At 40.5% G+C, this 18,239-nt stretch overlaps 1 protein-coding gene across 1 annotated transcript in view; it reads right to left on the bottom strand.

The window, feature by feature from the left end:
* Positions 1-18,239, bottom strand: part of LOC126295407 (heat shock protein 60A) — a 66,638-nt gene that overhangs the window by 16,149 nt on the left and 32,250 nt on the right. The window contains exons 6-9 of the mRNA XM_049987888.1: positions 11,980-12,148; positions 8,390-8,597; positions 4,850-5,005; positions 144-300 (exon numbers count right to left, since the gene is read on the bottom strand). Coding sequence (XP_049843845.1) covers positions 144-300; positions 4,850-5,005; positions 8,390-8,597; positions 11,980-12,148 — 690 coding nt within the window. The remainder of the gene's footprint in view (positions 1-143; positions 301-4,849; positions 5,006-8,389; positions 8,598-11,979; positions 12,149-18,239) is intronic.

The raw sequence follows: 18,239 nt of genomic DNA, 5'->3' as shown, positions 1-18,239 counted from the left end.
AGTGATATGATTTCTGCACCAACACTGTGTCCTCTTTGGCAACCGGTCACATTACAGCAAAGAGTTAATGCATTATTACAGATATTGGGTACCCATCTGAAGAGGGGGAAAAAATGTAGCAGATTAGAAATGTACACACTCACCTGTTGCCTGGTCAGCATTGGTTGGCTTTAGTTTTTCAAGTACCGGGCTGCAGCGGAGCAGTGCTGTGCCACCCCCGGGCACTATACCCTCCTCCACCGCCGCTCGTGTTGCGTTCAACGCATCATTCACGCGGTCCTTCTTCTCGTTCACCTCCACCTGCAACGAAGTCAATGCAGTTAATTTAACTCTTCAAGAGTTCCAGTTCCTTTATAAATACTTTACCACAGTAATGTGGATGAAATTTATAAAATGCTGACATGTCAAAAGGTATGTAAAATCACATTTGCTCTTTCCCATGCTCATGGCAGAACACATCAGTAAAACAAACTACATTAAGGTTTTTATGATGCACTATTAAAATGAAAATACAGGAATGGTGAAAGAAGAGAGACTGGAAATTGGGGTTGGCCAGTAAGTGGGTATGCTGGCCATCCTTTGCACACACTAAAATGTACGCAACAGTTTATGTTGGTCAATGACACACAAAACAAATCTTTCCTCAACACAAAATTTAGGGACGGATCTATTAATGAACAGGCTGCTTCTTTCCTATCCTTATAAAAAATATACTCAGTTAAGCGATACAGTGTGATCCATGTATCACTGTATGGGGCAATAGGGGAAGTGGGACTAAGACACGCCTTAGCACCCCATGGCACATGAAGGTGGTGACAGAGAGGAATGACACTGACTTGTCTCAGTTATAACTTCTGGCTAATTAGTCGCAGTCCAGATCCCAATGACATTTCATGCCGCCTGGTTGGGTAGGGTGAGAAGGGGACAACACTTAGCTGTCAAGATGTAGAGGTCACTAGACAGACTGGTGACATTTATCCCATGGTAATGGTTGTGGGGAGGGGGTTGACAGTATGCAAAGAGGAAAAGCAAGCTTACTAGAAAACATAAAACTGGAGCACAGTTACACATTATTCTGCCCTTTTTGACAACCCCCCCCCCCCCCCAAGAGAGAGAGAGAGAGAGAGAGAGAGAGAGAGAGAGAGAGAGAGAGAGAGAGAGAGAGAGAGAGAGAAACTCCACAACTGTGAACAAACTCGGGGAAAGGTACGTCATTTCCTGAATACACACTGCTGCAGGCAAAAGGATGCAAGACCTAGGATGCACTACATTCTCTGTTCCAGGGACACTCACTCAGAAACGTTATGGAATGTACTAAACAGATATCAGCTTTGATTTACATTTAGATAGCTGAACATGCAGTTTATGTGACCACCTCAGTAACTACATTACTTACATCTAAAACATTCCAAACTGTTCTCCTTTGACTAGTTTTGGGGGAATCACCATCACTAGTGAGCTTTTTATAAAATATACAGAAAATATAAATTCTGAATGCAACTGCACTGGGTAAGAATCTTCATTTCATTGTGTTTCCTAATGATGGCAAAATGAATGCTCGAACTAGTTTGGGGATAAATCGTGTGGATGCATCTAAGTAGATCTCCGTGTCCCATTTTGTTTTTCTACTGACGTGTAAAAGTGAGGACAAGTGTAGAGACAAACATCACAGCTGAGTAAGATGGTGTACAAACAAGAACAACTGGAATTGAATACTGCCCAGTATACAGTTTTAATCTGTCTGGAAATTTCATTATGACAAGCTTTCCACTGTAGATGAAAGTCAATTGGGTCCTTGGGCAATGAAGTAGCAAAAGGAAATCTTTTCAAAGATAACACTTATGGCTTTGGAGCTTTAAGTTTTGAGAAGTAACTAATAAGTGTCCACAGACCAACTTGTGCTAGTGTAATACCATTTACAGTGGTCAATCCCATCACTTCTAAATGTCTAACAGCATTGTGTTGCCATCTCAGAGAAATTAAATATCTTTATTCTACCAGACAACAATAATAAAAAATGTGACTGGCATGTTACACTGCTGTTTTCATGCATTCCTAGTGGCATTTGGTAGTGTGTTCTGATGGTCAGCACATTCAACATCACTTCTCAGCATCAGTCACGTACTCTTTCTTATATTCTGGCCAAATCTCTGGGTAGGGAGAAAACAACACTCCCTACAAATGGAAAAACCCGAGTATCAAATTGACCAGTGTGAAGCCCCATGTTTCACTGGGGCGAGATAAGACTTTTGCAGCCATGAAAGGTGGCAGGAACAATGAGCATTGTTTTTTAATGTCAGATAAACCAGGATTCCAAATCTCACTTAACAGATAACCCTTTTTTCTATTTATAACCTGTGCCAGTTTAGTTTCAATGGATTCTTTTAAAACACAGCCCCAATACGGAGAGATTTGGGGGGGGGGGGGGGGGGGGAACACTGTCTTAGAATATAACATTCGTGTCCCTTCAGTGTTCCCAACAGCAGATATATCTCAGGCTGCAACAATCTTGTGTGGCAATGGTACTCAGTACGCCTGTAAATGATGCAAATCGTTTGGCCAATATATCTTTGAAGGTATGTCCCCAGCATATGACAGTAAAGCCACAAATCCACATGCATCATCTACTGGTTCCAGCAAAGTTCCGAACTCAAAGGCATGACAGATCTGTGCACATCCATTCCACTTGTGCACCAGGTCTTGGGTCATGCATTTTTACATCCAAAATTGCATATGCCCTCTTTATTAGCATCTGGTGGTCCCCCATGCATTAGTACAATGAGCGACAAACCACTTTACATCGATACCAGTATGTGCGCATCAGCTTTTGATAAAAACTGCATCCCAGTGGCCTACCATGCTTCCTGTACACCAACACACATAGAAAGGGATGTTTTCCACTCCTTGTAACACCCACTGTGAACTTATTACTGCGCTGTGAACTTATTACTGGGGTGAAAAATTATATGGAAATCGTCTGCAGTGTGAATCCCATAAGGTCACATCAAAAACATCAACATTCCTCCAAAAACAGATAGGTTTTAAAACCACGATTCCCAGTGTACTCTTCAAAATCTTCACAAAAAAGTTCGTGACAGTGGGGTAATGGAGTCTCTCTAGCCACTCCTCTAGTTTATTCATACACACTCATGTTCAGAAAAAAAACACATTATGTCCAGTTGCCTAGCAGGCACAGGGTCCACAATGAGCCAAGATTAAATCGTTCCATGTGTGATGGCGTCAACGCACGTTAAGGCACTAATGGTGTCCTGTGGTATAGCTATCCATACTGGATTCACCCGATTTCTAAGTTCATCTGAGGTAATCGGCACTGGCTCACAGTGCTACACCCAACATTTCACCACATCCCACACATTTTCGACTGGAAACAAGTCTGGAATCTGGTGGGCCAAGGCAAAAGGAAACATGCTGCCATGTATTGTCTTGCCAAAAAAAATGGTGTTTGGGGTGTCGCATATGAAGGATATACCTACAAGTCGCACGATGTCATTCACGTAGGTCATACAGCTCACAGTGCCCTGAACACACACTGACTGATTTGTAATAACACCCTACACTATAGGGCCTAGAGCTAGCACTGTATGTCTTGTGTGAATACAGTCATTGTGATGCCGCTTCCAGTCTGTGGCAAACCAAAATGATACCATAATTTTCGAACAAACAGAACCTGAATTAGTCCGAAAACATTATCTGATGCCATTCCTGTCCCCAGTGACATTGTTTCATATGCCACTACCATCTAGCAAGGCTCTGCACATTCGTCAAAGGTAGGCAGATAAGTGGACAATGTGCACATAACCTGAGAGGTAATAAACGGTGAGACTGTCACTCCCGATAGTGTACAATGTGTTACAGTGTTCCACTGTAGCACCAGAGCCAAGGAGATGCAGATCTTTCCAGGAATGCCTTATGGATGAGGTGTTGATCTTCTTGGGTGGGTGTGTGAGGTGGTGGTGGCGCCAGTGGTCTGGGTGGCTTGACGTGACCTTTCATGAACCATTTGCACTGCCGGAACACTTCACCCAACATGAGCAGAAATTTCCCAGAAGGATGTATCGCATTCTCTCATGCCAATAATGTGCTCTCTTTTAAACTCACTGATTTGACAGTATGGTTTGTGTAACATCTGTGTGAGATACTGCACATCTGCTCAAGTCATACCGATTCATTACCTTTGGTTTAGGGCGACAAGGAGGCTTTCACGGTTCAAATGCCAATCATTTCTACAGAAATGTCCTATCTCTGTTTAAGGTGTCCATTTTTCTGATCATGAGTGTATTTGTCATTTAATAGAAGTTATGTAGACATCAGCAGCATATGATGGCCAAGCTTTGTCAGTTCCATATTCTAATTTTCACAAATTAGAATCAAGGATTCTTTAAGAGGAACCACAGTAGAAAGAGACAGTACATCAAAGCTCACAAACAAATCCAAGGAACCAAGTCACAGAACTCAACTGCTCAATAAATCTTGTAGAACTGGAAATATGGTGTTCACATTTCCTGATATGAGGATAAGTACCCCACCCCCTCCAAATACAAAAAGTTTCAAGCATTCTTCTCTCAAACAGAACCCCTCCCCAAATGCTTCAATCGTAGCTGAAGATTTCCCCTAGGCCTTTTGCTTATTTTGAGATCCAACCTTTCTGCATTTTTGTCCCATTGAACTGCTGACTTCCTACTCTGTTTAAAATTAGATTCTTATGTTTTTAAAGCCAAGCAACTGCTTTTTGTCTGAATATCTGCATTATGCACTGCAGAATAACACTGATTACTCCATCACAGGACATTAAAACTTTTGCTCGGGACCACACACTGCAATTACTGACCTCGCTGGATCCGCCGACCTTCAGGACTGCGACTCCGGAAGCGAGCCTGGCCAGCCGCTCCTGCAGCTTCTCCTTCTCATACTCTGATGTCGTCGAATCAATCTGGTCGCGGAGCTGGTCAGCACGCCTGTCGATGTCCGACTTCTTGCCCTTGCCCTGTTAATGTGGCAAAGAATATAACAGTCAATTGTTAGGTGCAATGTTTCTCCATTTAACATGTGCTCAAATTGAAATTTAACTCCCCATTCACACTAGGAACCAATTTAAATGGGGAAAGCTGACACTACTCACCTACGTAACTACTTACAGAGGGCTGGAACAGAATGAGGATATATTGCTAATAACTCCACAGAGGCAACAAAATATTTTTAATTCCATTATCCACTCAGCTGTATTTATTGGTTTCTAGTTAACATGCTATCAATTTAAAAGCAATGTGGCTTCAACTACAGGCACAAGGATGCTGGAACCCATGTACAAGGGTGAATCAAATATAAATGGGATTTTTGTTCCTGAGCAGTTGGTAGCACCGGACCTAAACTTCCAGTATTGTTGTGGGGGGCCATTAGGAGTACAGAGAGCCAGCTATTACATATTTTCAATGGCTTTGCCAGTAACACTATGTCTGAGAAACAGATGCACCCCTCCACTGCACAACGCATAATTATAAAATTTCTTGCTCACGAACGAGTTCAATCATCGGATATTTTCCAGAGATTGAATGCAGCATTCACTTATCCAACACTGTCAAGGATGTGTGTGCCTGGCATAAAGAGTTCATGGATGGATGAGAAAGTTTAAAATAAGCAATACGATCACCTCCCTCGGACCAGCATTACAGACGAAAACATCTGTGCGGTTTGAGACATTCTTCAAGGCAACTGACGGGTAAGTTTATCAGAAACAGCAGAACAGATTGGAATGATTTATGGGAGCTGTCAAGCTATCATCACAAATGACCTACAGTTCCAAACAGTGTGTTTCAGATTGATCCCTCTCTTGACTGAAAATCAGAAGTTGAGACATTTGTCAGTCTGTCAGAGACTAACAGCAAGGTTTGCTAAAGAAGGAGATGCATTTATGACCCAGAATGTCACCTGTGACTGGATCCATCACTACACTCCAGAATACAAACACACCGGTAGGGGGTGGCAGAGGAACGGTGATGAAGCCCCAATGAAACCCAAGACTCAACTGCGTTGGCTAGATGCTTTTACCTCTCTCACTTTTATCATCAGTGAGGCGTCTTGCCCAATGATTTTTTTCGCGAGTCACACATAATCAATGCTGTGCTACCACAAGCTATCGAAAAAAGATGAAGAGATGCATGTGGCCGCAGAAGATGCCACAACCAATTCAATAGGTCATCCCCCTCCACTAAATGCCAGGTCCCATGCTGTGGCTGTAATGGTCTCCACAAATGTTGCGATAAAATCTAGAGAAAATGCACTGGACTCAACTTTATCATCCTCATTACAGCCCTGACATGTTGCTGTGAGATTTCCTTTTGTCTGAACCACTTAAAGACCAGAGAGGATACCGATTTGAAGATGACGAGGGCACACAGGAATTTGTGCATACTTGGGTCCTGGCACAACCAGCTTCTTTCTGTGATTCTGCGATAAAACTACCTTCCTTCTCACAGGGAAGGAATGTATTTTTAAAATGGGAAACTATGTGGCTAAATAAACAAACTACCTTTAGTATTTCGATAATGACTTAAAAAAATATCCCACTTATATTTGATTCACCCTCATATGGCTACAACATATATCATTTGATAAATATCATTAATTATTCATCCATACAGCTATCTATAGGACACAATTGATGGCAACTGGAAAACAGTAACTACAGTTGGGACAACTCACCGAAAGGCAGCAGCACTGCGTCATCTACAGATACACAACAGAAGGTACAGAACTATGCTTTGCTAGCTTTCAGAATAAAATTCCTTTCTGTGTGTGTATTGTTGACGATGGCCTTGATGGCCGAAAGCTGCAACTGTGAGTTTTTGTTGTGCCTATCTGCGGCTCAGCATCTCCGCTATATGGTGAGTAGCAACTTTCCTTCTCATGATATTGCTACATTCCATGTTTAACTTTTCGTTGTTTGATGTACAAATAAAAAGAATTTCTGTACCCTTTCAAGTATTTCCCCATGACAAGGAAACCCTTCTAATATCTCAGCTTGGCAGTCAATACCCATTGTACAACAATACATTTTGGTTTGAAGGTAGAGTGTCATTGACTCGCTTTGTTCAGTCATTTCCACACTTTCATGTTTTTATAAATAATGTGGATGTTGCGTTTATTCTTCCACTTCAACACTAATATGGCAGTGCAGCTTCTCATTATGCACTCCCCTAGCCTAAATTTTGTTTTAACAAAATCTCCTGCTAATTTTTTCCTATTAAAATGTACTGTCCCACCAACATCTGTTTCATTTTCAACTAAAGTAAACAGTTTCTGCAAAGACTACCTCTTATCCATATGCAAAGTGTCATTTATTTAGTACTGACTTCGGTAACTTCATCATTAAGTTTCAGATGCAGTGTAATCAAGATCTCTATCATTTCTTAATATATTTTAAAATTACAGCAATTTACAGAATTTTATTGCAAATCTGACTGTTCAAGAGATGAAATTATTTATACTACATGCATGTCTTCAATTTCATTAACAATTAGTCAGTCGTGATTTTCTCTTCACTGTATGTACTACTATGATTTTTTTATTAAAATAGTTAATCACAGGTATGACTTTACATAATTTATCATCTTGTTAGTCAAATCATTAGTTACAAAATTTAAAAATATTTTAAGTGGAATGCTTTTTTATATATACATGAGCTACTAATACATATAATGCAACTTACATTTTAATTTCATTACAATTGGCAAAGATCCATTTCTTATCAATTTTCTTTCTTATATTTTCACTGATCGATGTTTGTTCTGTGTACTGGTTCATTTCAGCATCAATATTATCCAAAAAACATTGTCTGACATTATATATAAAGAGGTCTGCTCTAAAACTAGTGCTCTTTCCCTAAGAGTTGGCATACACTCCCAGATTTTTGTCTTGTTATTTCTTTCCAAATCCATTGCTTCCATGACTGCTACTGTCTTCATTGGGAATCATTTTCAATGATTAATCAATCTCCTTGGACTTTTGTGCAGGAAATACAATACTGCGACCACCATTGAATTACTGTCCATATAACAACTCGCTTATCACTACTATCATCAATTTTAGATGTTCTTTTTATTGACAAGACATGGGAATATGGGTTCTTTAATTACTTTAGGGACAATGAGTCTCACTCATGGCAGAGAGGCCACGGGGTTAAGAAAGGGCTAATACAGTAGGTACCAAAACAAAGAAACTTAAAATAATAATAATAATAATAATAATAATAATAATAATAATAATGCCTGGTCCGTGTGTCACACAGCAATCTTTCCTGTTGTTACTATGGCAGTACTGCATATAACACACTTCAGCAATTTCAAAATGAGTTTCTGTTACAGTCTCATACCTTGAGCATAAGTGTATCATCTTTCGTGATGACAATTTCTCCGACCTGGCCGAGATCGGATGGCTGCAAGTCCTCCAACTTCACTGGGTTCCCCTCGTCACCGAATACGATGCCGCCCGTCGCTATTGCGATGTCCTGCAGTGTAGCCTTACGGTTGTCACCAAACCCTGGTGCTTTCACTGCTGCCACCTGAAGACCAATCTTCAACCTACAACAGTAGGTATGTTAGTCAACGAAACCAGGAGAAACTCGACAACAAATCGTAGCATCATAACCCATGAATACAAAGGATAGTCTTACTATCAAAAGAGAGAAAAAAAGGGAAAAGGATGAAGAAAGGTCAGGCAAGAAGAGGAAGGAAACAAATGAAGGAAGGAAAGAAAGAGCAATGAGAGGACACGACTCATACTGACTTTTACTAATGTTTACAATGTTATAACCACGGTGTAACAAGAACTTCCAATGTTTGAAACTGGAACACACAATGTTTCCAACTCTCAAATGGAAGTTAACAAAACAAATATGTTTCGGCAACATTCCATTAATACTCACATGTAACCAAATGCTGCCCTCAACCAACACATAAATGTTTCCTTACAGAGCTGTGGTACTAATGCAGTTTCCAAGAAAACAGAGGTCCTAAGTTACACCAACAGATCATTGCCAAACCCAGACAAAATGCACTTAAATTCTACCAATAGCATTATGATTTCTCAATCTGTTTAGGTATGTAGACAGTATACAAAGTATCCTTAACAATATGTTTAACATGTTTTACATTCTTGAAGTTCATGCATGTGTTGTTAGTGAATGTTCCACTTGGGGGCAGGATCTTTTAGTCAAAGACCTTTGGGGTAATTATTTGTCAAATTTTGAAACCAATATTATATCTGAATTTTGGGAAAGGGGGGGAGGGGGAAGAGAGAGATATACACCATTGGTTGGAAAAAAGAACCTCCTGGCTTCTAAGAAAAGCATGGAAACATATATCTTGATGGTTTAAAAGATAAAAATCTTATTTCTCACAAAACATCCCTTCTACATGTTGACCACTATACTAGATTTTTTTTTGTTTATTTTGCATTGGTTCACATGATCTACATATATGCCCCACAAACCACTCCGAAGTGTACTCGGGAAGGTAGTACCCCTCTTTTCACTTAAATTTGCAAATTAATTTTCCAACTGCACCAATTTCGCCAAAGGTATGTGCAAGTAATATGATGCTGCACTCTTCCGGGGTGTTTTAAGGATACCATTATCGACACCCTCACTAATAGTCAATAACAGCCACCTACATCTGCCAACTACTATACTGTTGGCCTTTTATACCCAAGATTCTGAAACTTTGCACTTGACATATTTATTTCTAAAGGGTTAACAAGTGAAGAACAAGAATACGAGGCACTAGATGTATGGATGGCATCCCAGTGTGGTAATCGCTGCTAGTCGTGATGTCAAAGCTCCTGTGTTGTCGGCTTTGTTTTGTGCGTACTTTAACAATGTGCACTGTGTATCATTTCTACCATGTGCTTGCGCTGTACTGCACTTAGTTTCACCACGGTTTAGAACATTCTGATACTCAAAGAAACATTGTTTGCAATCCTTTGTGTCAATGTGTGCAGCTAGACAGCGAGGCACTTAAGTTACTACAGAGAAATCTTGACTTTTACGTGCATGAGAAAGAATATGCAAGCATTCATGGAGAGCCATCAGTTCCTGCCAATGAAATAGTGGAACAGACATCAAACACTCTTGGAATTAGTGCAAAATAGTAGTAAGCAAAGATGCATTATTGCAAAAGTTGAAGCTGTATACATGGGCCGTAATGATTCCAAACGGTCTGGATCAGGTAACATATTTTTAGCGATTCCTGGAAAGGAGAGAAAGCAGCCTCATCATGTCATCAACTTAGGTTATTTCAAGACTGGTGCATGTCACAGGTGTAGTTATGCTTAATACAATAGGAAAGAGTATGCTACAGTAACAAAGTTACTAGTGTCATTAAAAGAAAATTAACTTTTCAAGGGTGGGGAAAGTCACTAAAAACAGAGCTGTAAAGCACAGATTTCCATTACAAAGCACTAGACGAATGGTCCAGGCTCTAAATGTATTCTTGCACAAAATTGTGGGCTAAGACATTTATTCGATTTGTCTTTGTGAGACAACCACGAAGACTGCTATGACACTGATTCAGACTACAGTGACGAGGTGGTGGATGGAATGGTGACGGGAAAACCTACAAGTATCCATTATTTATTGCATCAATGTCATAAGATGTAGACCGAGAAGTTACAATCTTTCTTACTACTTGTTTTGTAATCTATGTACCGTATTGTTTTCAGAATATCTGTCTTCATAAAATGCTTATTTTCTATACTTCTCTGCTCCATTATTGAAAGCACCGACTCTACCAACAGATGTTGGCGATGTTTCAGTATTTTTCCACCCCCTTGAATGGTTAGTCACAGAGTGGGACTTCACTTTTGACACGGGTCATTATTGATGAACAAGTGCCTTAACACAAATTCCAGTTTGCACAGTAGTTCTGTGAATGACTCGTATTTGTGCAGCAGCCTTGGATTCTTGCATTCTGTTCAATGCCATTTTATCAGTGAAGTCTTTACAATGCCTGTTTGACATGTTAGGCCATACTTTCCCATTGAACTGCAAAATATTTCAGTTATGCTGAATTGGGACATAATAGCCTTCTCAGTGGAAACATTTGCAAATCATTCTAGTTTGTCAAATCGCAAGGGACTTGAAAGAGGAGTAGAACAGAATGGACAGTTTTGAAAAGAGGGAGGAACAACAACAACAACAACAACAACAACAGTAATGCAAGGATGACAAGTGTAAAGTAATGTGATGCTGGGGAGTTACATTAGAAATTGAGAGCGCTAAATAAGTACACAAGATTTACTATTTGGGCAGCAAAATAACAAAGGGCAATAAAATGCAGACTGTCAAATTTATTAATTTTTCTTCCTGAAATTGGTATTATTTTCCACTTAATAAAAACTGAAGTGTTAGGAAGTGTTTTCTGGAGGTTATTTGCTTGAAGTGTAGCTTTTACAGGAAGTGATATATGGTCAATGAACAGTACTGATTAAAAAATCTTTCAAAATGTGGTTATACAGAATGGTGACGATTAGATGGGATATATCAGATCACTAATTAAAAAAGTACTTAATTGGGATGGAGAGGGACAGGACAGGGACAGGGAGAACAATGGCTTCGTTAACAGAAGATATTGGTTGACAGGACACCCCCTAAGGCGTCAAGAAGCTGTTAATTTCATGATGGAGAGAAGTGTGGGAGGTAAAAATTGCAGAGGAAGACCAAGCATTCATTATAGTATGCAGGTCACCAATAACTTTACATTAACTTCTATAGTTTTGGAAGTTAAACTACTGCTATAGCAAACAGGAAGTTAACAATAAGGACCACTCCATAACTATACCAATATTCTGCAGTAATTTCATTTTTGTAAAGCATTTTCTCTTACACATCACCCCCCCCCCCCCCTCCCATTAGAAAGAAAACAAGTACATGTAGCCAGTACTCAAGAGCTTGATAACAATTCTTACCTGTTAACAACGAGCGTACTCAGTGCCTCTCCATCGACATCTTCAGCAATTATCACGAGGGGCTTGCGCTGAGAATTAGCCAGTTCTAATGCTGGAATTATTGACTGAACACTGGATATCTTCTTTTCACTAAGTAGCAACAATGCATCCTGGAATTCTACTTTAGCACCTGGAAAACAAAACCAGAGCCATTAAAAATGAATCTCGAACTGGTAAATGGGGAGAGCTACAACCTATATGACAAGAATACAGTACAAAAAGCTAACAGTGAGTAAAGCATAAATGCTCCAATACATTCTGCCACCATCTTCACATGAAGAATTACACTGAATGAAGATTTCTAGAATATGCATTTGAGTTACATAATTCAAGTATATTACTGCAAAAGGACAAACTGAAAAGAATAGGAACACAATTCAAACAGCAGAACAATTTTGCATATCAGCCTATTTTGAGCCTAACAATTTCACTGATAGTAAAAATTCTCTCTCCTGTCTCACACTCTGAACTGTAGTCCCTATCACTATTCATCCTCACTGTGCATTTATTCCAGTTTCTTCTACCACCTTCCATTTCATTATAGCAGCAAGGTAGGTATGGCCCTTCTGTCATATCAGAGTGTTATCAGTGCATTACACCCTTTCATCATTCTAAGAAACTAATTACGAAAGACTAAATGTGGCTTTTGTCATCTGTAGCCCATCACTGACTATCATGTAATGTTTTAATAGCTACTGTTTTTATAAAATCTGACCTTTGGTTTTCCCCTCCTCCCCCTCTCACACAACACAAGACTGTGCCTGCACCTGCAATGCTAGTGGCGAATGTCAAAACATAAAAAGTCTAAAACTTTGTTTCTGCCGTTTGCCGATAGGTGGCAACAACGGTAAGTAGTGGTCGGAAGAAACAGATCACAGATGTCAGACAATTAGGTTGGACCTCTGTCAACATAACCTCATTCAAACTTTAATCAATTTGTGTCTGCATCATAAAGTTGTTCTTGATTGAAAATGTCAGTTTACAAGCATAATTCTAGTCATTTCCGGTAGGTGTTGCTGTTTTGCTTCAATATGAAGAAAACAGCAGCCGAGTCTCATCAAATGCTCTCAAGTACGTATAGTAAGGACACTATAAGTGGAAGAAACGTGTTGTGAGTGGTTTCAACACTTCAAGAATAGGGATTTTAACGTCAGACTGGCATAGTGGTGGAAGAGAGAATGTTTTCGAAGAAGCAGAATTGGAGACATTGCTGAGTGAAGACTCGTGTCGAACTCAAGAAGAATTGGCATGATTAGAGAGAGTGACACAGCAAGCCATTTGAAAATGTCTCGAAGGCTATGGGCATGATTCAGAAAGAAGGAAATTGGATCCTGTATGAGCTGAAACCAAGAGATGTTGAACTGTGTGTGTGTGTGTGTGTGTGTGTGTGTGTGTGTGTGTGTGTGTGTGTGTGTGTGTGTGCGCGCGCACTCTTGCTTCAGAGGCAGAAACAGAAGGGATTTCTGAATCGCATTGTGACCGGGGACATAAAACGCATTCACAACGATAATCCTAAACGCAAAAAATCTTGGAGCTATCCCGGCCATGCTTCCACGTTACAGCCGAACCCAATATTCACGGTTCCAAGATAATGCTCTGCATTTGGTGTGACCAGCTTGGTGCCGTGTACTATGAGGAGTTAAAGTGCAACAATCACAGGTGCTCGTTATCAAATGCAATTAATGCGTTTGAAAAGAGCATTAAAAGACAAACAGCCACAATACAGAGAGAGGCACGATAAAGTGATTCCAACAATGCTCGACCCCACACTGCAAAAGAGGTCAAAATTTACTTGGAAATGTTAAAAATGGGAAGTCGTACCCCACCTGCTGTATTCTCCAGGCATTGCTCCCTCTATCACCTGTTTAGATCAATGGGGCTTGGCCTGGCTGATCAACATTTCTGATCTCGTGAAGAAGTCACAAATTGGATCAATTCGTGGATTGCTTCAAAAGATGAACAATTTTTTCGACGCGTGGTAGCACACTGCCCAAAAGATGGGGGAAAGTAGTGGCCAGCGACCACAAGTGGCCCATCGGGACCATCTGATTGTCGTGTCACCCTCAAATAAGGATAGGACGGGCGCGTGGTCAGCACACCGCTCTCCCGGTCGTTACGATGGCATTCTTGACCGAAGCTGGTAGCAATCGAAGTGGCTCCTCAATTGGCATCATGAGGCTGAGTGCACCCCGAAAAATGACAATGCATGGCAGCCTGGTCACCCATCCAAGAGCCGGCCAAGCCCGACAGTGTTCAGCTTCGGTGATCTGATGGGAACCGGTGTATCCACTGCGGCAAGGCCATTGCCTTTGAATGATACATGTGTAACCAATTTTTTTCCCCCATTATAGCCTCAAATGTTGGGGGCAAAAAGGGCGGAAGCTTTATAAAAATCGAGAACAGTCTTTGCCTCAGTGTACCAAGAATTTCCAACACCCCTTGACAAAGCAGAAGCAACTAAAATAGCTCAATTGATCACTACAATTTCCCAGGCACCAATGGCACATTAGTAACTGTAATTTTGTATCCACAGAACAGTATGCTTGGCGGAACAAAAAAAGGACTTTACAGTACACACCAGAATGTTTAGCAGGGGGCATAACACCAGTGGTGGGTAGAAGTGAGCCCTGAACTGGAATGGTACAGAGTGCATTTCAGCAAGCCCAATCCACATTAAGTGGACTGGCCTGCTTGGGACACTGTTTTGCCGGACTAAGCAGCAAAGCGCAATCTGCCAAGTTGACGTGCCTCCCTGACTTTCGCTGCCCCCAGCCAAGTCAAGTAATCTCAGTTGGCCTATCAACTCCGCTGCATTACACTGTACCGCCATCTGAAAATCCCCGTATCATCCTTTACTTCTCTTTTGATGAGACGTTGACAGCTGAACGGATGGTCAAGTTTGCCTGTTTCCCTTTAATGCCAGTACCTATTCTGTCCACCTCCACCCAGTTACAGTATCCATGTTAGTTATTTTTTATTTTATAATTACAGGTGTGTGTGTGTGTGTGTGTGTGTGTGTGTGTGTGTGTGTGTGTGTGTGTGTGTGTGTGTGTGGAGAGAGAGAGAGAGAGAGAGAGAGATATTACAAAATATTTTTGAGCTCTGTAGATCGTTTTAGTTGTACTCCTTAATTCCTATATAATGCACATTGAGCATATTCTGATGGAAATGAAAACTTTCCAGTCCTTTAGGGTGCACTCTGACAATCATGATGTGTCATAGATGCCAAGTAGTATACTATGTCAAACTCCCATTTCCCCTCGGCAAGTTGGAACTGCCGACAGATGCAAGACGCGCCTCAGCTCCGGCAAAGACATAAGCCGAGAGCACAGTGTAGATGACAGCATTGTAGATAGCTAGGCCTGTGGGGTGACCCATACGAGCCAGTAGGTGACACACACTGAGCAGGATGAAACTGGTACCATACACATTTCCACGTCAAAGAGATAAAAGAAACTGGCTACACTTTTTATGTTCCAGCAGGCACCAATACCACTGTAGACAATACAATCGCCAGCAGCATGACAACAGTAGTCAGGACAAAGCTGGTGGTCACACCAAACATTTTAGTTTTTATCCCAATTTGACATGGCAAGTATGCTGAGAATCATCTCTATAGACTCTCCTGGGCGGGTGGCAGAACAGAACACGCTATCTTCTGGTAAAGTGTCTAGATTCTGCAGACGCCTCTATACTTCTATGTAAGGGAGGACTATCCTCTCCTCTTTGCTGTGGGCATCAGAGTCTCGTATGTGTGGTCTCATCTCTGTACGACCATTCTCAGTTTTCTTGCTTGCTAACCAATAATGTGCTCACAGCACGCTAAATGAGGCCACAGAGATAAGAAATGATGTCTGTATACTTACTTTTAACTCACCAGCAGATCCTCACTGTCTCTGAACTCTGCCTCCATATGCTCCAAGACAATTCACCTGTCTCTGCTACTAACTGAAAACTTCTTGCTCTAGCCTGTTGTCAGGTACAGGTGGACCATACTAGCGTAGCATGGTGACAGTACATGAACTTTTAGATACACTCACTGTTGCCACTACACACACAACTGATCGGTGCACGGCAATCATCAGTACACTAATTGTTAGCAGTGAATATTCCCCATGTGTGCTCAAAATGTATTTTGAAGGGTAGTGTAAATTTATTAAACAAGAACAGAATCATTTTCTGTACACTGGATGAACTCTGTACCTAAAGTGTCAACTATAACACTGAACATCCCACACAGTCTCTCGAAACATAGCTTTGTTAGAGCTATCAGAGTCCAAATTTCTCATTTTGACCTTGTTATTGCTGCACTTCACCAGCAACATTGTGCATTCAGCATCTGTGGTACACCATAGCTTTACAGTCCTGCACACTTTACTATGTGGGAGTTAATCAAAGAGCAGGAACTGATCACAGTGCCACCATTCTCAGACTTTTTATGCTCATTGGAACTACAAATGGATAGGATGGATGTGAGTGTAGCACTCAACTTGAACTCTTATCTCATTTATGATCTTATGACATGGGTAGCCATGAAGGATTGAGAATGCCCAACCCCTTCCTTCTGTTCCTCCTAAGCGCAATATTGTCTCCCACAGTTGGATGGAGGAGACAGCAGCTTTCAAATATTAATATATGAACACCTGTGATATTGCAAAACTTTGCCAAAACGTGACTAACACAGCACTTTCCGAAATGCCACAGTTTCTCCACACTGCCACCTGGCTAAAAATTTGGGAGCTTTTTGTCATATACATCTGTTCCATCTTTATGTTTCAGTAAAATTTCTGAAAGCTATTTACAACATCCAAAACTGCCCTAGAATAGGATTACATATAAAGAACCACAGTAGAGGAATCTTACAAGTAGCCACTCACAAAGATTAGCCCCTTCCCCCTCCAAAAGAACCTTTTCTATAGGCTCCTTTATTGTGCTTAAAGCCATTATATTTCTGTAAACAACAACAGGTTAGACACAAAAACATCAAGTTTTCACTGCCCAAATGGCACTAACAGTCAACCACCATGCATCCATAAAGCTGTAAAAGAAGAGATGAAGTGGGTCAAAGATCAAAAGAGGGGGGGGGGGGGGTTCTTTATGCTTCACATTACAAACAACAGTAATGATTTCTGAAATACCAAAGAGCCATGTAATCAAGTGTTTGCAATGATTAAATCCACAATCCATGTGAAGGAGTTTTGTGGTAGTTATGCACTGCACTTTTCCTCTTGCACCCATACGCAAAGCAGCCAAGTCACTCGACAACTTGATGCTGAGACAAGGTGCAAAAAAAAGAGAACTTACATTCACAAAACGTAACTTAATCCATACATTCTCAACACTACTGAAGAAGAGTGAATTTGACAAATATTACTACAAAAAATATTTGTGTTCTGAAGAGGTTAGAAGATTTAATATATTATGTCACTCAAACTTCATCCAGTTAGTCTCATAATTGCACTTTCAAAAATGTCAACAGAACAGCACCTTTAATGAGTCTCACAAAGCACAGGCTTGCTACTGCATGCTGTTCACACTTCTTAGAGGACACTACCTTTAATTCTTCCCTCTTTTCTTCCGGGAGTTTCACTAATACTTTAAAATGGCTCTCCCACCATGATTATATATATAGACTTGCATTTGCCAAGAAGAAGAAGAAGAAGAAGAAGAAGAAGAAGAAGAAGGAAAAAAAAAAAAAAAAACAAAAAACAAACTCAAAACTAGCATTTTCTACAAACAAAAAACTCAAAACTAGCATTTTCTATCAGGGAAGAAGTGCCAAAGGAAGTGAATAAGATTACAAAAACAAATCTCTTTAAAAAGAGCAGCTAGAACACACTACATAAGTAATGCACACTACACAAAGATTACTTACAAAACTCAACAGTAGAGGCAACAACAAGACCTTGCCACAATACAATATATGATCACAATGTAACTTTTAAAAAGAAAATCATTTGCCAAGGTCTACAATGCAAGCTAGTTATATCTCTTCTTTCTCCTGAGTGCAACATCTCTCTCATCTTGGGGGGATGCCGACTCAGTTTTTCAGGTTGATCCAGAGATGTGCATGGGGCATAGTAGCATGTTTGTATCCTGAAGTCACTAGTGGATGTCTAATGATGCACAATGCTGTAATTGCAAAATAGTTTGTGCAATTTGCGTATGATCAGAAGAACACTGTACAATAAGGAAAGCTGAATGACATCGGGAAGGCGTTT

This window comes from Schistocerca gregaria, chromosome 11 (genome assembly GCF_023897955.1).
Source record: "Schistocerca gregaria isolate iqSchGreg1 chromosome 11, iqSchGreg1.2, whole genome shotgun sequence".
NCBI classification, from domain to species: Eukaryota; Metazoa; Arthropoda; class Insecta; order Orthoptera; family Acrididae; genus Schistocerca; species Schistocerca gregaria.
Note: the sequence above shows the minus strand (reverse complement) of the source record. Positions and strands in the feature narration are given on the sequence as shown.